The sequence below is a fragment of the Aspergillus mulundensis genome, assembly GCF_003369625.1.
Source record: "Aspergillus mulundensis strain DSM 5745 chromosome Unknown scaffold_11, whole genome shotgun sequence".
In the NCBI taxonomy this organism is placed as follows: Eukaryota; Fungi; Ascomycota; class Eurotiomycetes; order Eurotiales; family Aspergillaceae; genus Aspergillus; species Aspergillus mulundensis.
Window position 1 is genome coordinate 1,447,410 of NW_020797899.1, and position 25,249 is coordinate 1,472,658.

Genomic DNA, 25,249 nt, shown 5'->3' on the forward strand with positions numbered 1-25,249 from the left:
GGAGAGTTGGTCTCGTTATATAGGCTCAGCAGTCAAGATACCCTTTCCCCCTACTATGGTATACCTCCCAGCATGGGGTGATATGGTACGTGTCAAACACTGACTAGGAGGTAGGACAGTTTGCTCGTGTGCCCCAGGTTTCGGCCCCCCCGCAGAATCTTCGCAGTCGGAGGTGGAGTGCTCGCTGCTTTTTCCACGGAGAATCACCAGGGGTCAGGCTCGGCATTTACGGTATCCACGGAGAAATAGGCTCAGGATTCCGCATTCGGGGCGTTGTACGAGTACGAGAGTTCCTCCACGTTTGTCAACCCCACAACTATCAGGACGTGAGGAACATGGTTGTTCCCCATGCGGGGAGTGTTGCCAGTTTGTATCGATCAATAGCCGATGGCATTTACGCGCAGACATAGTGCTTCATGATGCCTCGGATGAGAGGAGGATACAGTCTTGGATCAACGTATATAAACCAGGCATCTCCTCGCGTTCTGATATTGTATCAAGACAGAGCACAATCACTACCGGAGAGTATCATCCTCACAGAACAGCGACAATGAGCGCTCGAATCTGTTTGGCAGTTGCCACTCTCGGCCTGCTGAGTCGTTCTACCTTTGCAGCTCCTTCCTCTTCCACGGGCCATGATATCCTGCCGCCACCACCTAATCCCGAACCTATTAAAATCATTGAACTCCCTCTACCTCCAGTTGCCCCTACGCGTGAAGAAGGCGCCTGCACGCTGGATATCAACCCCCGTCGGACCGGCTGCATCGCCGTCGACCCAAGCCTCCAGGGTGGGACTTTTCTTCCAGATGGAAACCATGTCATTGCAACTGTGAACTTCACGGGTGCTCCCGCCCCGCCTGATCCTGCAAGTGTATACATGGGCATGCAGATGATAGCCGTCCGGACTAATGGCACGACCTTCCCCAACGGCGACACCTGGAAATGCATCACGTGCGGCGTTCCCGACGAGAACAAGGAGGGAAGCGAGGAGTTGACCGAGTATCCTCAGGCCTTCAAGGATGGCCGTCGGGCCATGGCTGCAAGCAACATTGTTGACTGTGGCGATGCGGAACTTACAAGCCCCGAATGCACGCCGGACAAGGTCCACATCCACCCGATCTGGTGGGAAAGCGGCAGCATTCGCGAGCTTCGCATCCATCCTGACAACGTTCATCTGGGCTTCAGCTCTTTCACTCAGCAGAACGGGGCTCTTGGACAGTATGCATATTTTGGGAGGATTGTCTTCAACCCAGCTCCAAAGGTTGGTGAGCACCTGAGTCCTCGATACGAAGTGGTGAATGTGACCCGGCTCTTCAATCCCGACGCCCCGCAACCTGTCGAGGTCGAGGGGAAGCGATTAGTTCTCAACCCTAATGCTATTGCCGTTGGCGAGCTTCGTGGATTCTCGGGCACAGGCAAGGAGATAACCTACGTTGGAGCCCCGATCTAGTCCTCCAATATTGATGCCTTTGCGGCAGACCTCACAACAGGCAAGGTGCGCCGCTTGACCCAGCATCCAGAGTATGTTGACCCGCTCGACATTTCACCCGATGATCAATGGGCAGTCATCTTGGATACTCGAGGAACTGACCGGCAGATGTGGCTATCAGGCATGCGCGGAATCCCCCCAGTCACCGATCTGATTACGACCAGCCTGACCTCCGCAACGCGAAACAACGGACAGCGCAGATTCTTTGTCCCCTGGCTCATCGACTACCACGGCGACCGCGGTTCCTACTTTGGGCAACAGATCAACGCCGCCGGGGATGGTACACCTGGCTCCATCAACGACCCGAACTGGAACGCCCGAGCGGACCCTCGCTGGTCCCCTGATGGCACTCAGATCACGTACTACCAGTATCTCGTCGTCCCACCAGCCTGTGGTGGTCAAAACCCCCTCCCATGCCCGACATCCACCGCCCCAGGAGGGCGCATCAATCGATTGATGCTTGCCACTCTAACCAGTCGCACCCCGCTCGCTCCACAGCCCATCGCAAACGTACCGGAGTTCATCCCTTGGGGAGTCCCCGTCAAACCCGGAGACCCCCTGCCTATCCGTCCCGCGCCCGCTCCAGGTGTCTATACCCTCAAGGGCAAACGCTCCGGTTCCGCACGCGTGGAGATCATCGGCGACGGAACAACAATCGACACCGTCGCTGTCCGTTACGATCGGTTCTCAGACGACGGCATCAACATACTGCGCGGGTGGGAGAATGTGACTGTAACACGCCTGTCTTTGAGCACTTCTCGCGCGGAATGGTACTCAGATCTGTGGTCGACGGGCGAGACCAGAAGTTCCAAGCGGACCGGCCGTGGAGGGTTCCATCTGGAGATCGACTCGCTGGTCAATATCTTCAAGGCGAACGGGACGATGGTCACGACCATTGATGGTGTTGTGTACAAGCCTCCAGCCAATGGGACGTAGAGATGCCCGATATCTAGTTTGAGAGCAAGTCTATGTCCAAAGTGTTATATTGGTCCGTTTGTTGGACACTCAATGCCTGGAAACCATATAGTTCCTTGAAGGTTTACCAGTGGATAAAACTCCAACCAGATATCACGGGATCTACAGTCATCCTGGCCTGTCGTGGGGTCTAAATCACAGATTGGCTGATGCTCTCTAATCATTGCAGAGTCCGCTGCAATCCAGGGCTACGGTTGGTTAATATATGGCACCACACTGGTCGGAAGGGAAGGCCTACTTTTGGAACAGGCCAGTCTGAAAAGTGAACAAGTCTGGCCTCTGCGAGGATCTTGGTCGGATCCCAATCCTCCACCGGACTCCCCAGATAGCGGGAGTGTGACTTGGACCGAAACTCGCCTGTTAATAGTGTGTTTGGTTGGTGCGGCAAGACCAAAGCACAGTCCATGTAAAGCTTATTTAGGATATCCATGTTGTAATCATCTGGTCCTGCCTCTGAGATTGCTGCTGCAACACGATCGAATTCGGCATTTGATGGCTCAACGAGTAATACTAGTGAGGTTAGAAAGAGTTTATCTTGATCAAGCCAATATGCTCTTGGCATCGCAACCGGGGACGGTGGCATCAGGAACAGATCGTCAAGATGCTAAATCTTCAGTGAGTTTTCATCATACAGCCCAGAAAGGCGGCCTATTTGAAGGATTGTTGCGTCAGAATCCAACCCCAAGACGCGGTCATATTGAGTTTGGTTGAATATAAGCAAATTTGTATAGCTTTCAGCCCATGCCGCTGTGTCCGGTTAGCCTTGCGTAGCGCACCGGGTAGAGGGGTCTGGTACAATCACCACTATCTCGTCTCTGTACTTCAATCGGAACGAGTTCGACACTGTACTTATCGCGCGCTTTTCGAAGAAGCCAACTGTCCCTTGTGTTGTCATCAATTAAGTAGTTGGACGGGTACATAAGCAGGCGATGCGCTTTGCTTTGTAGGCGATGGAGTGTTTCGAAAATCATAACCGAGTTGCAAAAATAGTCTATATTCGTGGCATATTGTGCATACGCAAAGCGAGACCAATCGACACTGTCTCCTGATCGCTATCGCCCTCTCTCATGGCCCAAACTATTCCGTGAAGGAGTTCTGGGACCGAAGCGGCATTCTGTTCGCCTCCGCAACTATTTCCTGCCCGATCACCAGCCCTATCGCTGGTAGGGTTTCTGCAACTTACAGCGGGCCATGTAGCAAAATGAAAACATACGGGGCAGCTTGCGTTGATTTGACGTTAGGGGCGGCTACTGGTTCTGCTCATCGACTGAGCTCTGCGGATGCCTTTGAGTCTAGCTTTGCAAGCAAATCCAAAAGTCGTGTAAAGAACATATTCGCCCGAGCTCTGATAGCCTCATTGTCTACATTTTGGATCATCTCCAGTAGAATCGTCCCGACATGGCGAATGCGTTCCACCTGGTAAGACATCAGCAGAGTATCATTGAGCAGAAAAGTGGCAAATAACAGGGTACTCACGCTAGGTTCCCCTTTGATCTGATGGTAGACGAACGGGATATCATCCGCTGTCTGTAGGAACTCTTGTATAATTTCCATCTTCTTCATCGAGGCAGCCAGCGGTTGGTCTGTCAATCCCATGATCCCGCAGGCGCTGTACTCGATACAGCTCTGTAATATGACAAGCCGTAGGCAATGAAAGGACATCATGAGAGTGCAGCGCTGAACCCAGAAGCAGGTTTTCTGAAACGAGTTTGCTTCTGTATCGCCCGGGGCTGGTAAGAGATTCGAGACCTGTAACCAACTAGGAAGCCCGTCGATGATTCGGACAAAGTCGAAATAGGCATCTGCTTTGCGGGTCATTGGCTCGCACGCTTTGAGACTCACGAGTAGCCGGGCGGCTGATGACCAGAGACGCGGCATCAGGTGGAAGCCCACCAGGATATTTGCCTCGAATGGCTCGGCATATCTGGGATTATTTGGATCCAGAAGCGGAACGAAGGAGTCTCCATACGGAGAGGTGGAAATTTCCGTTGGAAGCAGGAGCTCGTGCAAGACGGTCGGGCGCGTTCCTAGGACCTGGCCACCCTTGTCGGATGAGTATGCGGCCCAGAAACTCAGGCGGAGAAGCTTGGACTCGACGGGGTCATCCCTGGCAATGGCCTGTTCATCGTAGAGGTGCATCGACTGGGCGAGGAGGGTGCCCTGGCCGAAAACGTGAAAGGCTGCCCCTTTTCGGCCCGTAATATGTTGCAAGGCAGACGATTGCAGAAATCGAATGGCGAGTGAGGTCGAGTCTGGGTACTCGAGATCAAAGTCCTCGTAGAGCTTAAGCATGTCTCTCGAAGCCTTGAGGAATAGGCGATCAGCCAGCTTGCCGTATGCAAGGAGGGAGTCGGGCATCACAGACGACATCGATGCGCATAGGGAAGCCAGCAGGGTGAAACCGCGCATGAGCCTTATTGTCTCGCCTTCATTAGCGCTTTCGAATACGGGAACCGAGTTGGCTGTCGCAAAAAAGAAGAGTGCGTCGTGCCGTAGCCGACCTCCATGGACAAATGGCGCGGTGGGGAAGGTGTATTGCATGTAAATGTCAATGCAGTTGTTAACCATGTCAATGACCCGCATCCCTGGCAGCACTGTTGTGAGCGCATTGATTAGTGTATCCAGGATTGCTCGGGCTGCCCTGAGCGAGTCGTTGTCAGTTGGCGCCACCGACCAGCCCGCCGGGCTCGGGGTCTGCCATGCTGCAATCGACTGCTGAGGGGTATTGCCAACCGCTGCAGGTGTTCCAGAATGCAGCGGCGGCGTAGCAGGGACCGGGGTCACAGTTGCATCGTCGTGTGGCAAAGGGGTGTCCACCGTTTCCACCCTCGATCGTCGAGGGCCACGCTTTTTCGCGATTCTCGTGTACAAGCAATCAATTCTGGAGATGCGACAGTTGGCACACGGCTCTTGCGAGTCACACTTGACCTTTCGCTTGCGGCAGCTGTCGCATGCCTTGCTGGAGACCGAGGAGCGCAGCGAAGACATGGTGTGATATGCGGGGGACAAGCCTCGGTGGAGAGAGAAAGAATGACCGTGGAGAAAATGTGGAACTGCGCATATTTCTAACTGCAACTGGGCTAGTAAAACTCGTATATATAGGAATACTCGGAATATCTACACCCCCGACCACATGGATGTCTCCAACAGCCGGAACTGCGCCCGCGACACCTCGTCCTGCGGATCGGCACTGGCGGCCACGATGACTGCGAACTCGCCAGCCTCGGCTCTCCACTGCGAATGCTCTTCCGACCAGAATGAGAGTGCATATTTGTCCAGCGTGATATCACACTTTATGTTCTCACCCTTGCTCACCCACACCTTTTTGAATGCCTTTAGCTCCTTGCGCGGTCGCTGCACCGAGCACTCCAGATCCGAAATATAAACCTGCACCACCACAGCCCCATCATACTCACCAGCGTTCGTCACCCCGACTGAGATGGCCATATGCCCATGCTTCGGAAACTCCTTTGGCACCTCAAGATTCGAGTATTCAAACTTTGAATAAGACAGCCCGTATCCGAAGTAAAACAGCGGTGGTGTCTCCAATTTTTCGTAATATTTGTAACCCACAAACACACCTTCACCATAAACAATTTCACGGTCGGTTTTGCCGAAATTCAAGAAGGCCGGGTTATCCTGGATACGCCGGGGAAAAGACAGCGAAAGTCGACCTGACGGATTGACATCTCCCCAGAGGACATCGGTCATGGCGTGGCCAGTCTCTTGGCCGCCGTACCAGGCATAGATGAGCGTATTGACACTGTCGATCCAGGGCATTTCAATGGGCATTCCTGCTTGGATAATCACGACTGTGTTTGGATTCGCGTCACAAACCCTCTGGATCATCTCATTCTCCCGATCAGGCAGCAGAAGGCTGGTCCTGTCGGACGCCTCGTATTCGTAGTCGGTGCTGAGGCCAGTAATTAGGATCGGAACATCAACGGTCTTTGCAAGCTGGACAGCGTCCTCGATGGCTTTGCTTTCGTCGCGGACGATCTGCCCTCCAAGCCTGACACCTCCTGCAGCTGGTGGTCCGACATTGTCGCCTGGCTTTTCATTCGTCATGAGGATGAGCAACTCATGGCGCTGACCCTCGACGATATCCAGCGTAGCGAATCGTTCCATCGAAAGTTTGTTGAAACACGGAGTGTCGTCCGTCTTCTCTGGATGATCCGTCCACAGGTCGACTGCCTCGTTACCATCAATAAACAGCCTGCCCTTGCCACAAACCCCGAGTCCAAACCGGTACTTGCAAGTGGTCTGTGCAACAAAGGTTGTTCTGACCCGGATATAGTGCAGATCCGGCACATTGGGGAAGGTAATCTGGCTGAAGTACATGCACGTATTCGTTGTTGTTGTCGAGTACACACAGGGCGCTTCGGTGAAGATGGATGGATCCACGCCAAACCATTCCAAGAGCAGTCCTGGCTCCTCCGAGTCAGGCTGATACAGGCGCTCCTGGATCAACGGGGACCAGCGACGAGCTATAACGTTAGCCATGTTTCCCTGTGAGTCGTTTCAGACATTTACTTACTATAGCATCCGGGCTCGTAGTGAATGTTCTCAGCACCCAAAATCTCTGCAAACGCGTCAAAAGGCCGACTGACATAAAACGGAGTAGTTTCAGAGCTTCCACCGCCGCCTGTAGCTGGATTCTTGACATGCTCGCCGATCAGCCCATAGGTTGTAGTCGAGCTGTTGGCCGGCGCCAGTGGGAGGACATTCCGCGCGTTCTTCAACAGGACGATCGAGTTGGCTGCCACTTTGCGAGTAAGCGCACGACTCTCCGGAGTATCCCCTCCCTCATCGTCCACAGCCCTAGAGCGAGAAGGATTCGTGCGATCAATGAGCTTCAGCAGATTGCCCACCGATGTATCGACAGCAGCCATGGATACCTTGCGACACTCGACCGCCTCAATAAGCTGCTTACCGCGCCAAATTGATGGTCCTGGCATCTCAAGGTCCATCCCTGCGTTGATTGCTTCGGAAGTACTGTACGTCCCCCACCAGTCGCTGATAACCAGCCCATCGAATCCCCACTCCTTGCGTAGGATCTGCTGGAGCAGTAAGGGGTCTTCGCTAACGTGTAGACCGTTGATCTTCTGATACGCGGACATGAACCCCCAAGGCCGGGCCCGCATCGCAATCTGGAATGGGAGCAGATGCACCTCGCGCAGCGTCCGTTCCGTCATGTGCACATCGTCTTCCTTCGACCGGGTCGATTGATCATGGGCCGCATAATGTTTGATACATGATGCGACTCCACGTTCTTGGAGACCTTTAATGTACTGCGTGGCCAATGTGCCACTCAAGACTGGATCCTCGCCAAACGCTTCGAACCCGCGGCCGATGAGCGGCGAGCGCTGGATGCAGACTGTAGGCGCCAAAGCGACCTGGATGTTCTTTCGCCGGCCTTCGTTGCCGAGTAGCGTTCCGACTTGGTACAGGAGGTCCGTGTCGAATGTAGCTCCCATAGCGGTTGCACTGGGGAGTTGATATCCCGGCGGCTTGTACGTTGTCAGTACGCACAGCTCGGTGGGATATGGCTTACTTACCGGGTTGAAGAACCGACCACCACCTCCTCGGAGTCCGTGTGGGCCATCGGATGTCTGGTCTTGTTAGATGCCTGGCTCTGTGGGCAGAGGAGAACAACGTACGTGCAGGCTGGGAATCTTCAGCCGTTCATTGGAGTTGGTGTGGCAGGCACCGATACCAGAAAGTAGGGCAACCTTCTCAGCCAAAGTTAGCTGAGATAGAATGTTGGCTACACTTTGCGAGTCCATATTTATCAGCCGGGGCAATCTCTGAGCTTGCTTCTAATGCAAGTGCGTAAGGAAGCGATGTGAGATTGAACTCCTAATGCAAGTGTTTCAACGGGTGCGGCCATGTTTATCTACGCCTTGACAGGAGTCCAAGTATACCTTTCGAGTCAGAGTCGCTCACGAGGCCCTCTGCCGATGGGTGATCTCCATCGTAAATTCTCCGTGACCTGGTGGGCCCTCTCAGGCTCCAGTCCTCCGATGTTCGATTCTTCCACGGAGAAATTGCGCCAACGCAGCGTAATAACAATCTGATCCCAGAGGAGAGGGGAATCAACTTACCTCCGCCTGGAACCTCCGAGAAGGTCTGTCCAAGGCAAAAGGATAAATAGTGTTGCACGACATCGAAGATGTTTTGTCAACTCCACGACCCAACAGCAATATGACTGCTGAACCCCAAGTGCCGCCCTTCTACACCAAACTCCAGGGCTCCCTTCCTCCCGACTTTACATGGGGATATGCCACTGCAGCCGCGCAAATCGAAGGCGCCTGGGATGAAGACGGGCGAGGCCCCTCGATCTGGGACACATTCACCCGTCTCCCCGGAAAGATCAAAGACGGGAGCACGCCATCCGACGCCTGCAACGCGTACCATCTCTGGAAAGAAGACGTCGCCCGGATGAAAGAGTACGGTGCGCGCGCGTATCGATTCTCGCTTTCCTGGTCGCGGATCATTCCCCTCGGTGGCGAAGCAGACCCCATAAATGAAGCTGGGGTCGAATTCTACAGTACCCTCATCGACGAGCTTATTCGCAATGGGATCACGCCGTGGGTTACACTGTACCACTGGGATTTACCTCAGGCTCTGTACGAACGGTACGGGGGCATGCTTAACAAACAGCGATATACGGCTGATTTTCTGCGCTATGCACGCCTCTGCTTCGAGCGGTTCGGCGACCGCGTGAAATACTGGATCACATACAATAAGCCCGGGCTTACTACGCGCGCTAAATACGCACAGGGACGCAATGCACCCGGCCATGTGAGCGATACGGAGCCGTGGATTGTCGGACATACAGAGTTAGTTTCGCACGGATATGTCTGCGAAATGTACAAGCGCGACTTTCAACCAACGCAAACAGGATGCATCATGATCACACTTGACGGGAACTGGTACGAGCCGTGGGATGAGAAGGATCCGAGGGACATTGAAGCTGCGGAGCGCGCGAAGGAGTTTGAGATTGGTTGGTTTGCGGATCCGGTGCATGGAAAGGGCGACTATCCCGCCTCGATGAGAGCGCAGCTGGGCAATCGATTGCCTCGCTTTACCGAGGAGGAGCAGAGGGTTGTGCGAGGGAGTTCAGATGGATATGGGATGAACTCGTATACTGCGTTCTATGCCAGGCACCTCGACGGAGTCTCGGACCGTTCTGATTATCGAGGGAATGTCGAGTTTCTGAACGAGAACAGCAAAGGAAACCCTCGAGGTCCCGAGACAGACACACACTGGCTGCGGATGGCGCCGTGGGGATGGGCCAAGCTGCTCCGCTGGATCTGGGCGCGGTATGGGGTCCCGATCTGCATCACCGAGAACGGGACGACGGTAAAGGGGGAACACGAGGGACCGGCTCCTGCCGCGCCAGGAGAGATTGTCGAAGACCCATTCCGAGCGGAGCTTTTCCGGGCGTATCTGGCGGAGGTGGCCAAGGCGTGCCAGGAGGGCGTGGTCATCAAGTCGTACTTTGCGTGGAGCTTCGTGGACAACTGGGAGTGGGCGCTGGGCTACACTTCGCGCTTTGGGGTGACTTGGGTCGACTACGCCAGCCCGCAAAAGACTCGATATGCAAAGCGCTCGGCGTACGCTCTACGGGAGTATTTTGAGTTTCTTATAGCTCAATAATTGCTCGATAATTCTTGTTGATGCTCACTTGATGCTTATAAGCTCCAAGTCACCTGACTCTGTACGAGGCCCAACCTGAATTAAATGAACAGGAACCCCTTGTTCTATTTTTTCAGCCGTAAGCACTTTGATTACGATGATTCCTGATGACTAGCCAATAGTGTTGCTTATAGTAAACCTCTGGATCGTTTATATATAGCAAGTAGCAAGTTATAAAAAAACATTAATTATTACATGCTGACAGCCGACGTAGGCGGAGCGGCCAATGCCGTACCTAGTTCAGGGCCGGGGCAATGGTCGTTTGCGCAAAAGTCGTTGGTTTCATATTCGTTCCTAATAATATAGACATCATTTCTTCTTCTCGACCAACTCTTCAAGTATTCCACATATGGCAAGCACGACTGGGTCGTACCTTCCATTTACCTGCACGGTTCGTAGCCTAGGCTACCGGGCAGCTCAGTCGCTCCTTCCCGTCGTGGCGAGGGCAAGTTTAAAAGTGAGGAAGGAGCGATGTATAAGACGGGAAATTGTGAGCCAACCCTCGTCAGTCGGGTAGGACCAGAATGTCAGCAGACTTGAAACAAACCAATGAAGTGGGACATGGAGTTCACCTACCCGGAGGTCCACGAAAGACAAAGTTGAATGGCAAATGCCCGTGAGGGTCCAGGTTCAGGTGCCTGAGGGTTTTGACGTCGTATGTGCTGAGTTTGGTAAATGTATAGGTTAAGTAGCGCCTAGCCCTGTCCCGCCCCGCCCCGCCCCATAATGGCGCGGGAATCAAAGAGGTAAGACATATGGTATCTTTGCCGCCGGATGTTGGTGTAGTCCCGTGAGTGTCCGGGATTAAGACACCCGCTGTTGAAGACAGCAGTGGTTATTCTAGTGGAAATATTATCAAGGTTGTCTAAACGGGTATTCACGTATGTCTCGTACATGAGGACAATCCTGCACAAGCAGAGTTCCTCCTATATTGGCTGCGAGCCTTGGTAAGCTTGGTAGGTCATAACAGAGGCACAGAATGGGTGGCTTACCTGGGGGCCTCGGAACGTTGTGGCATCTGAGGACACTATGATACCCGAGCCTCGTGGCTGGGGATAAGGGCAAGACTGCTTCACGATCTATGCATAACGGAACGGTTCATGATGGGTCGCGAAGTGGTTGTCCCATGACAATATTCGGGGTTGAGGTGAAGACTTGGATTGTACCATACCATAGTGTTACGGAAAAGCAAAGGTTGATAATAGGATCATGATGAGTCATTTCTGTATTAACATAATCGTCCGCTTAACTCAAACTCATTCATACATTATGACGTTTCGTGTACACCACGTGCCATCATACATATAGCTATGTATATGCTGGAAGTGGGTGCCTGAGGCCACCGGCGGCCTTAGGGCTCCGGTGGAGAAAGGTTATTCTAGCCTAAATAACTACCTGTAAAACTCTTTATTTATTTTTAAAATATTTAGCTTAAAATATTCAGTAATATAAAAAACTTTTATATATAATAATTATTTATTTTTTTAATAAGTTATAAGCCTGGGTTTACTTAACTTATATATTTAATTAAAAGTTTTTTTTTTTTAAGTTAACCTATATTAACTAAATATATAGTATTTTTTTATTTTACCTATTTAGCTTTATATTTTTTTTATAATTTTATTAATTATTATAATAATTAAAAAGCCCTATGCTAAGGGCAAAGGTTTTATTATAAAAATATAAATATTATAGCTTTATTTTATTTTACCTTAAATTTTTTATTTTTTTTTTTTACCTTTACTTTTTTAATTAGCTTTTAATTTTATAAATATCCGCTTTCTAGGGCCACATGTATTTAATTTTTTAATAAAAATAAGTTTTTTTTAGTAGCTAAAAAATTTTAAAACCTTTAAAGATAATATAATACCTTTAGGTTTTTTAACTTAAACTTTAACTTTAATTATTTTTTAAAAATTTAAATTAACCTTTAAATATTTAACTAGCTGTTCCTAGTTACTAGTTTTTTTTTTTTTTATAACTATTCTAGTATAGGCTTTAGCCTATTTAATCTTAACCTTATTATAATAATTTTTTAGGGTTTATTATTTTTAATTACCTTAAGTTTTTAATCCTTAAGTGCTTTAATCCCTAGCTTTTAAATTATTTTAATTTTTTTATTATCTAGTTTTCCTATACCTAGTTTTTTTATATTTAGTTTTCCTACACTAAGCTAAGATAAGAAAAATAACCTTAATTAAAGTAAAAAATATCCTGGTTTTAATATTAAAAAACTAGTAAGTTAAATAAAACTAGTAAATATTTCTAAAACTTTAAAAGGCTAGCTATAGCTACCTTTTAAAGTAGTTAAATTAAAAGCATTTTATAAAAACCCTTATTAATCCCTTTTTTATTATATTAATACTAGCAGGTAAAGATACTAAAACCCCTAGCTAATAATTTATTATAAGCTAAGCTAAAAATATAAGTATTAATAATAAAGTTTTAATTATTACTATACTTTTTATATAGCCTTTTACTTAGCCTGCTACTAAGGCTATTACCAAGCCCATGTTACTAGTAAACCATAACAAGGCTAAAATCTAGTAATAAAACTAGGATTATACTATAATTTTAATTTTTAGTTATTTAGGCTTTAATTTATAAAATCTTTTTATTAATAAGTAAATAATATATAAGCTACTTAATAAGATTAAAAGCTATTTTAAACCTAATATTAATATGATAATTTTTAAGACCTAGGCTAATTTAATATTCCTATTTTATAATAAAAGTATTTTTAATTTTAGCAAGAAACTTAGGAAAATCTAGCAGAAATTTACCCATGTTAGTATTACTTTTTTAATTAAACTTATTATTACCACTTTTTACTAAGCCTTAAATAATTAATTTAATTATTTTAAGGCCACGCACTTTAATAACTATATTATTAAATATTTTTTAAAAAATACCACCACGCTAATTACCTCCTTAAATAACTTTATAATTATTATTAAATTTATTAAATTAAACTAAAACCAGGGCACTAGTACCCTAGCACTTTTTTTTAATAAGGTATTTAAGCCTAATATTAAATATTATAAAAATTACCTTAATATTATTTAAATATATAAAAACAAGGATACCGCGAATATTATTATATATTATTATTTTTATTATAACACGCTATTTTATAGCTAAAAAACCTATTATTAACTTTATTTTAAGCTTAAAATTACTTAAAAAAACTCCCGGGGTGGTAAGGGCGCTAAATATTTTTAAAAAAACTCTAAATTTAAAAAAAATATAAAGCCTACGCTTAAGCTAGTGCTTATAACTTAAATTAATTTTAATTTTAAATAAAAAATTATTTAAAATAGCCTTATTTAATAAATTATTTTAAATAGTGGCTATGCGTAACATGTTATTTATAATTATTTTTTATTTTAGGACCTTAAACCTTATATTAGCCTTAGTATTAAGGGTATTAGCCTTAAAGTTTTTAGCACCTAGGGTATTAATATTATTAAGATTTTTTATTATATTAATAGCTAGCTTAAAGTCCTGGCTTTAAATAATATTTTATACTACCTTAATATATTTTTTATACTAATATTTATTTTTTAACTACTAGATAAGTATTACTTAGTTAGCTTTAACTAGTAAAATATAAAAGTTAAAAAGTTATAAAATACTAATATTATTACCTTATATAACTATAAATTAGCTTAGTATATAATTATTAAAGTTTATAAAGTGTTTTTTTTAACCTTTACTAGGATTTAGTAATACTAGCTATTTTAATATTAATAACCTTTATTTTTTAAAATAAATTTTTTTAGCTTTAGCACTAATAAATAGGCTATACTTTTAAAAATTAACTTAATAAAATAAAAAAGGTGGTTTATAGCATACACATGCCTAAAGGCTATATTTATAAATTTTATATTACTATATACTAGTAAGCTAAGCCTTATAAAAGTATTATAACACCTATTAATTAATTATTTAAATTTTTTTATATAAATATTTTTGGCCTGTATCCGCTTTTATTTAATAAAAAGATATATATTAACTTTATTATAAATAATAAATTTTATTACTACTAGGTTATAGCACTAGCTAGCAAGAATAAATTTATTACTTAGGCTTTTTTTATTATTTACTAGTATAACATGCCTAAACTCCCACTACGCCGCGTACACTATAATTAAGGGGGGGAAAATATTTATAACTTATAATACCTTATTTATAACTTTAAAGTTATTATAAAAATGTTTAGTATAAACTAGTATAAATAAAATAATTATACTAAAGTATTTATTAATAAGCTACTTAGCCTTATATAATTTATACTATATAATATCAAAGCCCTAGTTAACATGTAGTTTAAGTTTTATAAAAATACTAGTTATTTATATAACTATACTTTATACTTTATATTAAATAATATTATATTATTTAAGGCCTAGTATAGCCACTAACTAAATATTTTTTATATTTATATTTTTTAGTTTAAGGTCTATATTTTAAACCTACTAAAAAAGTAAAAAAAGCTTTATAAAAATAGTAAAACAAGAACTAGAAAATTAGTTAGCTTTAATAAAAAAATAAATAAGCTATACTAAGTTTTTTTAAATAATAGCCACGTAGTTTTAGTATATAATATTAATATTATTAAAAATTATTATATTAGGCTAGATTTTTTATTAAAAGTAATTACTTTAGCGCCTTTAGGGATTTTTATTTTTAAGGCCTTACTAAAAGTTACTAAAACTTTAAGCCCTTTAAAAATCTTTATTTTTAAGGCTTTACCTTTTTTAGGGACCTTTATTCCCAAGACACTGCCTAAAGCTTTAAACCCTTTAAAAATTTTTATTTTTAAGGTACCTAAAGCTTTAGTATTTTTAAGAATTTTTATTTTTAAAAACTTACTAGCTAACACTAACCTAAATATTAAAAAAAATTTTAAAAATAAATTTTTAAAAAGCTTAGCTCCTAGAAACTTCTTTAGGTATATAAATCCTAAAAATCTAATAATAAAAGCTATTAATTTAATTATTAAAATTAATATATTTTTAAAAAACCTAGATTTTAACTTTTATAATACTAGCCTAGTATATTATACACGCGCCTAGGCCACTATTAATTTTAAAAGGGCTTTTTAAATTTTAAATAAGCTAGCTTATTTATTTTATTTTTAAAATATTATTAAAACCACGCGGAATAAGATTACCTTAGCTAATAAATCTTATTTAAATAACCTTTAAATATTAGCTAGCAAGCCTGGCTTAAATAACATTCTAGTACTAGCTATAATACTTTATAAGTAAATTTTTAAAAAAAATAAACTAATAGTTTAGTAAGCTAAAGCTAAAGGTAAATAAAATAAGTAGTTTAAAAGTATGCAGGAAAAATATAATTTTTTAATAAAAAATAAAACTTAAAATTTTATTAACTTATTATTTAAAAAACACTTGCTTCCTAGTAAATAAGTCCTAAAAGTAAAAAAAAAATTAAAAGGCTAGATTTTTTATTATAAAGCTTGCTAAGTAATTTAGGGCTTTAAGTAAGTTTATAAGCTTAATTATTATAAAACCTTTACTAGGGTGGTAAAGCTAATAAGCTATAAGCTTTTTTTTATTATTATTACCACGCTGGACCTTAAAATTAAATAAATAAATATAAAAATAGCTTTTTTATATAGGGATATTAATATTATAATTTTTATAAAATAGCCTTATTTTTTTTATTAATAGCTTTAAGCACGTTTGCCAGCTTTAAAAGGCTTTTTATAATTTAAAGTAAGTACCGCGAATTTAGTATTAATTATTTATAAACTTTTTAGCCACGCTAGGGTTTTATTTTATTTATTTAAACCTAAAAGTTTTTACTAATAAAAAGATTTTTATTATTATATATATAAATAATCTCTTACTAGTTAATAAAAATAAAATCTAGATTTAAAAAATTAAAAATACCTTAAATAAGCACTTTAAAATATTTAATTTTAGCCCGTGTTACTATTATCTTAGTATAAAGGTTTACTAAAATTAGGCTAATTAAATACTTTAGCTTTTTTAGCTTAGCTATATAAATAAGATTTTTTACTAATTTAATATAAATAACTTTAAAATTTACAGCACATTAATAAATCCCTACTTAAAGCTAAAGCCTGCTTTTAAAAAGTACTTAGCTTTAGTAAATATTTTAAAGTAATATTAAAATATTATTAAGTTTTTAATATACCTTATGCTAGGTACTTAAGCTAATATTACCTATTTTATATTTATTTTAAGCTATTTTTTTACTAAACTTATAAAAAAACATGTGGTAGCTATTAAGCGCGTGTTTTATTATTTTTAAAAATTTATAAACTATAAATTAATATTTTTTAGGAATTTTTAACCACTAACTAGCTATATTAATATTAATTAAAGTAGTAATTTAAAAATATATTATTTTACCTTTGGATATATATTTCACGTGGGTTTTATAATTATTAACTAGTTTTTTAAGCATTAGCCCACCATGGCTTTATTTTCCTGTAAAGCTAAGTATATAAGGAAAATATAAGTTATTAAAAAGGTTATTTAGCTTTACTACTTACTAGGGGAGCTTATAAACACCTAAAAAATAAATTTTATTATTATTATAATTTATAAGAATAATAAAGGTATTATAGCACTAGCTAGTAATCTCTAGTTTTATACCTAAAGCAAATATATTAATATTTAGTATTATTTTATTTAAAAAAAAAGGCTAAAAACATGGTTAATATTTAGTTTATTCTTACTAAAAAATAAATAATAAATAGCCTTACCAAGCCACTAGGGCCTTGTGAGGCGCTTTTGTATACTGCGCTGAGCTTAGGAGAACGTGAATTACTGTAATAGGAAAGCGTTGTGTATTTATAGTAGAAACTAATTACTAATTTTTTAAGTTAAAGTTTTAAGTTAAACTTAATATTTTATATATTATATAACTAACCACTACCTTAGCGCGCGGTTAAATTAGTACTAAAGTTTTTTTATTAAGTAGCCTTAGGCTATTAAATTATATTATTATAATATTATATAGTTATAATACTATAGTAATAATAATAATACTTTTTTTTTTAAGTAATTATGTTCTCGCGATTTATAAATTTATATTTTTTTTTTATAAAAAGTAATTTAAATTATAAATTTTATTAAGTGCTATAAAATAAGTTATTTTTAGGTTTATAAAGTATTATAGTTTGCGTGTAATTTATATTTAAAGTTAAAGGTAAAAAATTAATTTAATTACTTTACTTTACTACTAAATTTAAATATAGTATTACTACCTATAATAGCTAGGTGTAGTATTTTAGTTTTAATACTAAAGCACCCTTGTAATTTTTTTTTTTTTTTTTAAATCTTTTTAATATTTAAAGTAAGATAGCTCCTGTAAGTATATATCTTTTTTATTATATTTTTATTATTTTTTAATTATTTAATTATATTTTTAAAGTNTTATTTAATTATATTTTTAAAGTTAAAATACCTTATATTTACCTTTTTTTATACTCTTTAAGTATAGTATTATTTATTTTAGTAATATTAACCGCGTGTTAATATTATTAGGCCTGTATATTTTATTTTATTTTATACTTAATTTTTATAATAAGGCTTTAAGTTTTAAATAGCTAAATCTCCTTATTTTTACGCTTTTTTTAATACTTTTAATAATTATTTATAATATATAATTATTTTATTTTAGCTATTAACGTGTTACCATGTTAATTTTTTATTTATTTTTTTTTATATCTTACTATATACTTACCTTTTTAATTTAATTAATAAGTTTTTTATATTTAATTCTTTTTATTTTTATATTTTTAAAACTATTTTTAGTGGTTAAATTAAATATAATTTACCTTTATTATAGCCTTTATTATATTATATGTTTTTAACCCTATTTTATTTTTTAAGGTCTTCCATGCTTGCTTTTTACTTTATATTTTTTTTTATTTTAATACCTAATATAGTTTTATATTACGCTTTAAATACTATTATTAATAATTATTTAGCTTATTATGGTATTTTATTTTACATTTTTTTATTATAGTAGTTAAGCCTTAGTTTTAGCCTTTACTTTTTATTTTACCCTTAATATATAGGGATTATATTTCCCTGCCCATGCTTTATAATATTAATTATTAATATATTTTTTAAAATTACTTATTTTTATTATACTCGCGCCTCCGCCCCTATTACTAATTTTATTATTATTATTTTTTTTATACTTTTAGCATAACTCCTGGCCCTGGTCCCTACTTTTTTAGTTACTTTTTTAATTATTACTCTAGCTTTTTTTACTTTGCTACCCCTTAATTTACTCCAGGCTTATTATTTTTAGTATATATTATTTACTACCTAAAAAATTTATTACTATTTTTATACATAGGTAATAACTTAATATTTTAAATATACTAAGCCCGTGGGTAAAAAATATAATTACTACAAGAATAATTATAAAACCCTAGTAAAGTATATTATATTTAATATAATTATAATTTAACTAAACTTGCTCCAGGTCCTAGGCCTATATAATATTATATATATTAATAATAATAATTTATAAAAAAATATAAATATTATAGTGCTAAAAAAAGCCTATAATACCTTTTTTATAACTATTTAGGCTATTATAACTACAGGCATAGTTACCCTTTTTATTAATTTAGTTATATTAATATTTAATTTAAAATTTCTTTAGCTAGTGCCCGTGCGGTTTATAATAATATTATTACTTATAAGTTATAATTATACTTTACTAATATTATTTATATTAATATTACGTGTAATTTTTATTTATACCTTTAGGCCCTTTGCTATTACTACTTTAGTAGCTATTTTTACCCTTTATACTAGCACGGCTTTAGCTGCTAACTATATATTTATATATTTAATTTACCTTATATTATATTACTAACCCTATTATAAATTTATACTTTTTTTAATTTAGTGTTTATTACGCTATGGCGCTATTTAAGGTTATTATTTAATTAGCTTTTATATTAAGGGTTGGTATTAGTGCCCTGCTAGGTATTATTTTTATATTAAGTATTTAAGGTTTTACGCGCCGCGCTGCCTAGGCGCTTATTTAAGTTTTTTTTTTTTTTATTTTATTTTTTTTTTATTTTATTTTTCTTTTTTTTTTATTAAAGGCCCTGTGGGCGCCGCTAATTAGCAGAAATAAAATATACTTTTTTTTTTATAATTACTTATAGCTTATAAAAAGTAAATTTTTAAATATACCTTTTTTTACCCTTTGTAGTTTATTCTTATAAAATTACTTAAATTTATTAAATACTATAATTTTAGTAACATAAGCCTTTAGCTCTTATATATTATTTTTTATATTATTTTAACCTTATTACTTTATAAGGTATTATACTTTACTTTTATATTTATAAATATTAAGAATTTTTTTAATAAAATATTTTTTTTTATTATTTACTAATATAAAACCAATATTTAGTGCTTAGAAAGGGTTACCTTAATAAGGTTTTAAAAATATAACATAAAAAATATTATATAACTAGCGTATATTTAATAAGAGTAGTAGCTTATATAACTACCTTTTTTATTTTATAATTATTAAAAATAAGCTAATAAATATCTTACTTAATTTATGGTTTAGCCTTGTGGACTTAATATTTTTTATATAAAGTATTATATAATTATTAACTTTAAAGCTTATTTTTTTATATTTTTTATTATACTACACGGCTATTACCTTTTTTAATTTTTATAATTACTTTTTTAGCTTTGCGCGGATTTTTTTAAATTTTATAACTTTTTAAAGTTTAATATTTAACGCGTGCTTAAGTCCCTTAATATTAATATATATAATAGCTTTTAAGTTTATAAGGGCCTTAATAAGTATATAACTTATAAATTATTTATATATATTATTATTTATAAATTACGCTATCTTAATCCAGCGTGGCTAATTATTTTAATATTAATTAATATAAGTATAAAAATAATACTTAAAAACTTAGTTCTACCTTTTAGTCTAGCTATTTATTTACGGGTAATATATAGTAAATAGTTTTTATTTTACGCCTAGGTAGTGGCTTAGCGTGGCCTAAAATATATTAATAAAAAAACTTTTATAATTACTAACTATATTTTTTAGTACTTTAATAAAGCAAAAAATATTATTTATAAGGGTATTTATAAGTTATTTTATATTAATACTTTTTAAGCAAGGGATATACTATATAAATTTAGTATATATTTTAATTATTACTAAAATAGTATTATACACAAGCTTATTATACTTTATAAGTAGTAATTTAGTAATAAAATTTATATTAATTTATTTAGCAGGCGCTTTTAATAAATTTAGTAATTTTAAAAATTTATATAGCTTATATTTATAAACCGTGATTTATTAGTATTTATTATATTTTTTAACATGCTTTTTAATATATTTAGTTATATTTAGTTAGTAATACCTTTATAAAATATTTATAATAATAATATTAATACCTTAGTATCCGCCTTGGGGTTTATTATAATTTATTTTTATAATTTTTTTATATAGTATTACTAATTTTAGCATGTAAAATTAATTTTTAAAATATAATAAACTATTATTTACCACTTTTTAATACTTAAAATTCTTTATATATTTTAAATTTATAAGATTACCCTTTATTTTTTTAAACTTTTTATTATAGTCTTAGGCTACTTATAGTAATTTTTTAATATTTAATTATAATTTATTTATATATTAGTTTTTATTAACTATAGCTGCTTGCATATTAATTTATAACTTAAATTTAGGGTATAGTAGTATTTAATTATTTAATTACTTTTATAATTTATAAAAAATTATTTTACCTGCAGCTCTTTCCTCCCCTTTTTTAAGAATATAATTTACTTTTTTACTTAAAGTATTTACCAGGTTTTTTACCCCTAGGCAGTACTTAATAATAAAGTTAAAAGTTATAAGTTTTTTAGCTTATTATACTTATTTTTATATTAAGTCCTTAATTATTATAAATTATTATAAATTATTATAATTTATAAGCACTTTAATAGGGAACTTATTTTTTTTAAGGTAGTATTTTTAAACTTAAAAGTATTTTATAATTACAAGCATTTTAAAGTTATAAGTTTTATAATAAGTTTTTATATTTTTTAACTTATAAAACTAAAAAGTAATAAAATATTATTATATATTTTTTACTAGTTAAAATAATACTTTAATAATAATATACCCCAAGGCATTAGTTTATAACTACATGCGTAATTTTAAGTTAAAATATTTTAATAAAGGCCACTTAGTAAACCTTAGGTATAGTATATTAAATACTTTTAATATTTTTTTTTAATAAGCATTTTATAACTATATTAATTTTTATAAGGTTAAACAGCGCTGCCGCAACTTAGCTATAATTTTTAATAAATTTTTAATAAAAGCCGCAAAATCTTAAGAAAAATACTATTTTTTTTATATTTTTTAGTATTAGCTACTTTATAATAGTTTAAACCCTTTTTAATTTTATTTTAATTTTATTAATAGTTATAATAAAGCCCAAGAAGTTAATCTTTTTAATATAAAATAAGTATTTACTAACTTTTATATATAGCTTAAAATTGCGCAGTTTTTTAAGAACTATTTATATATATTATTTATATTTTTTTTTATTTTTTAAAAAGATAATAATATTATTTAAGTAAGTAATATAAATTATATTAATTAGCCTAGCTAGGGCATGGTTTATATAAGATTAAAATATTACTAGTATATTTACTAGTTTAAAAGGTATAACTTAATATTTATAAAAACTAAAGCGTGTTTTAAATACTATTTTTTACTTATTTTTTTTATAAATTTAAAGCCTATAATACATATCATGTAAATTAAGTTATATAAAAATCTTTTTTATTTTTAAATAGTTAAAAATTATGTTAAGTAATAATAAAAGGTACGTATTTTTAATTATAATAGTATTTAGGCCTTAGTAGTTAATATAAAAATATAAGCTATTATTTTTTTTAGTATAAATAATACTAGAGCTCCCGCAGGGCTTTTTAATAAATATATTTAATTTTTTTTTAAGGCTTTTTAATATATTCGCGTAGGACCTTAAGCTTTTTTAAAAATAATAAATAAATATACTTAYTTAAAGGCTTAGCACTAGGTTATAATTTAATTATATAATTATATAAGTAATAAAACACAAGAATATTTACCTTTACTTTAAAAAATATATTTATATATTTACAGTATTATTTAAGTAGCAAGATTTTTTTAATTTTTACCTTATTAAGGTGTATTATAATATGGTTTTTTTATTTAAAAATTTATATTAAAAGTACTTTAATTTTTATAGTAATTTTTATGGTGCATTTTTATATTATTATTATATATTATAAATATTTAAAATTATACTTTACTTCTTAACTATATATTTAATTACTAATATATTAATTTAAAATAAGTATTATAGCTAAAAGCCACGGGAACCCTAAAATTATGTTATAACTATTAATATTAATAGCTTTAAAATTTTACTAATAATATTATATATTACGCGTAGAATCTCTAGCATAAACTATAAGTATATACTTTTTATAAAATATTACTATATAACTATTAATTATATATATTTTATAGGCTAATTTTTTATTTTATATAAAATAAAACTTTGCCCAGCGCTAGTTTATAAAATTTACTTTTATTTTAAAGTTAATAAAAACTCTTATATATTATTATTTTTTATTTTTTTTTTTTATTTTTACCTAGATTACTTAGGCCCGCGGCGCACTTTTTTATTTTATATAAATTTTTAAAACTTATACCGCGTAAAGTTTTAAGGTTTTATATTTTTTATATTACTAAATTTACTTAGGGGTTACTATTATAAAGGCACTTTTTTTTTTTAATCCCCGCCCGGTAACTAGTAATATTATTTAAAGTATTTAGTATAGTTATAATTTAGGTATTTACCTAGGTATAGCTTTTTTATAAATAAGTTATTACTTAAATCACTAGGTTATTTTATACTAATATTTATTTTTACACCTTTTTTAAAGGTAAATAGCACTTTAACTTTTATTACTAATAGCCTAGTATATGTTTAATTTAGGAATTCCTGTTTTTTTTTTTTATAATAGTTTTTTTTTATCTAGGTATGTTATTTTTAATATTAATTAAATATAATATGTAGTTTTTATAGCGTTTTAGTTCTTAATATTTATAAATAAGAAATTTTTTTTATATATTTTTTAGGATTTTTTAATATAGGTGCTTTTTGCGCTGGTTATTTTTATATTTATAAAGTAAGTATTTTTTAATTTAATCTAGCAATTGCGCAAATTACCTAATAATTTATTATAATTATTATTTTATATTACCTTATTTAATAAATAAATTATTAACAAGCACTATTTTATTATTAATTATTTTAACTAGGGTATTAAAAAATTCCTTTTAAATAAATATAGGTTTTACCTTGCAAATATTAAACTATTCACGTTAATAATCTTTTACTAAAAATTTAATAAACTAAGATATTTTATAACTATTATTAAAATAGTAGGTTAAAAAGGTTTTAAAATGTGTTTTTATATTTAATTTCTAATTATTAAATTTTTTAATATTATTTACTTAGTATAGTTTTATAAATAATAACTTTTTTAAAAAATCCTTTTTAGGGCGCGTAGTTACTATTATAATTAATTTTATAATAATTTTTTTAGGGTTTGCAAGGGTGTTAAAGTTTATTTAATAAAAAATTATTAATTACTTAATAAATTAAATAAGGGTATTATATATTTATTAATTAGCTTTAGCTATTATAATTTACTAGCGTGCCTTTTTAATTTAAGCATAAATTTATTAATTTTTTTTNTAATATTCTTATTCCTGTAATTTTTTTTTTATTAAAATTATATTTAATATTACCTATAGTTTCTTAGTAGTTTTTTTATTATTTTTATTTTTATGCCCCTAAGTAGGTACTTTATGTTTTAATATTTTTTATATAATTTAGTTTTTATTAGTAGTAATACCCTTAGGTTTTTTTAGTTAAAAATTTATAAATTTTTTTTTAAGTATGTTAGTTAGTTATTAAGTTAGGGTTTATAATTATTTTTTTTAAATATTATTTACTAGCCCCTAGGATTAAGTTTACTACTTAGCTATTATATAAAATAAGTTTTTTTTAAAAAAAAAAGTAATTAAAACTATAAGGCGCTTTTATATACTATACTAAGCTTAAAAAAATATAAATTATTATAATAAAAAAGTATTATATATTTATAATAAGAACTAATTACTAATTTTTTAAGTTAAAGTTTTAAGTTAAACTTAATATTTTATATATTACATAATTAACCGCCGCCTTGGCGCGTGGTTAAATTAGTATTAAAGTTCCTTTATCAGGCGGCCTTAGGCTGCTGGATTACGTTATTGCAATACTGCGCAGTTGCAACACCATAGTGGTGATAACAGGCCTAAGGCATTTAAATACTTTAAAGCCTTACTAAAAATTCTTTCTAAGCTTATATAAATAAGTTTTTTAATAATTTTTATACTAGAATTAGCCTTTTTTATACTAGACCTGTAATAACTTATGTATTATAAAACTATATTTAATTACCTTTATTTTTAGCCTATTATTACTTTATTTTTATCTTTAGGGATTAACCCTGTGGTAAAGATAGTATAATATTACCTTATTTTAAAACCTTATTTTAGTTTTATATAATACCCTAACTATAATATTAAAAGTTAATATATTTTTAGCTTAATTTAATAAAATCCCTAGCGCTTCTTATATTTACTTATAAAAGATTTTATTTTTAAATATTAAAATATAGGCTTACTAGCGTGACCAGCTTATTAACTACCTTAATTAAAATTTTTATTTAATATTTTTTTAGGCTTTAAAGCGCGGCTGCACCATATAGCTAGTAATTTTTAAAACCCTAAAACTTTTTTAAATTAAGTAGCTAGATAGTGCTATTAGCTTTTAATATATATAGGTTATTATAATAATTTTATTTTTTAATAAAAAAAAAATATTATTATTTAAAACTATAATCCCTATTATAATCCTGCTAGCCTACACCCTAAAAACTTTATATTTAGGGC

General features: G+C 34.6%; 4 protein-coding genes across 4 annotated transcripts; 2 read left to right on the forward strand and 2 right to left on the reverse strand.

The window, feature by feature from the left end:
• Window positions 1–550: 550 nt before the first annotated feature.
• Window positions 551–2,425, forward strand: DSM5745_09325 (uncharacterized protein; the record flags this gene model as incomplete). Its single annotated transcript, XM_026751341.1, has 2 exons — window positions 551–1,397; window positions 1,479–2,425. The coding sequence occupies 2 exons, from the start codon at window positions 551–553 to the stop codon at window positions 2,423–2,425; spliced, it is 1,794 nt and encodes a 597-aa protein (XP_026600427.1).
• Window positions 2,426–3,724: 1,299 nt separating this feature from the next.
• On the reverse strand, window positions 3,725–5,452 carry DSM5745_09326 (transcription factor domain-containing protein; the record flags this gene model as incomplete). Its single annotated transcript, XM_026751342.1, has 2 exons — window positions 3,725–3,880; window positions 3,941–5,452. 2 exons carry the CDS (start codon window positions 5,450–5,452, stop codon window positions 3,725–3,727), a joined length of 1,668 nt encoding a protein of 555 aa, XP_026600428.1.
• Window positions 5,453–5,581: 129 nt separating this feature from the next.
• On the reverse strand, window positions 5,582–8,250 carry DSM5745_09327 (glycoside hydrolase family 3 protein; the record flags this gene model as incomplete). Its single annotated transcript, XM_026751343.1, has 4 exons — window positions 5,582–6,951; window positions 7,002–7,974; window positions 8,023–8,076; window positions 8,125–8,250. The coding sequence occupies 4 exons, from the start codon at window positions 8,248–8,250 to the stop codon at window positions 5,582–5,584; spliced, it is 2,523 nt and encodes an 840-aa protein (XP_026600429.1).
• Window positions 8,251–8,668: 418 nt separating this feature from the next.
• DSM5745_09328 (glycoside hydrolase family 1 protein) lies at window positions 8,669–10,126 on the forward strand (the record flags this gene model as incomplete). Its single annotated transcript, XM_026751344.1, has 1 exon — window positions 8,669–10,126. The coding sequence occupies one exon, from the start codon at window positions 8,669–8,671 to the stop codon at window positions 10,124–10,126; it is 1,458 nt and encodes a 485-aa protein (XP_026600430.1).
• Window positions 10,127–25,249: the final 15,123 nt, after the last annotated feature.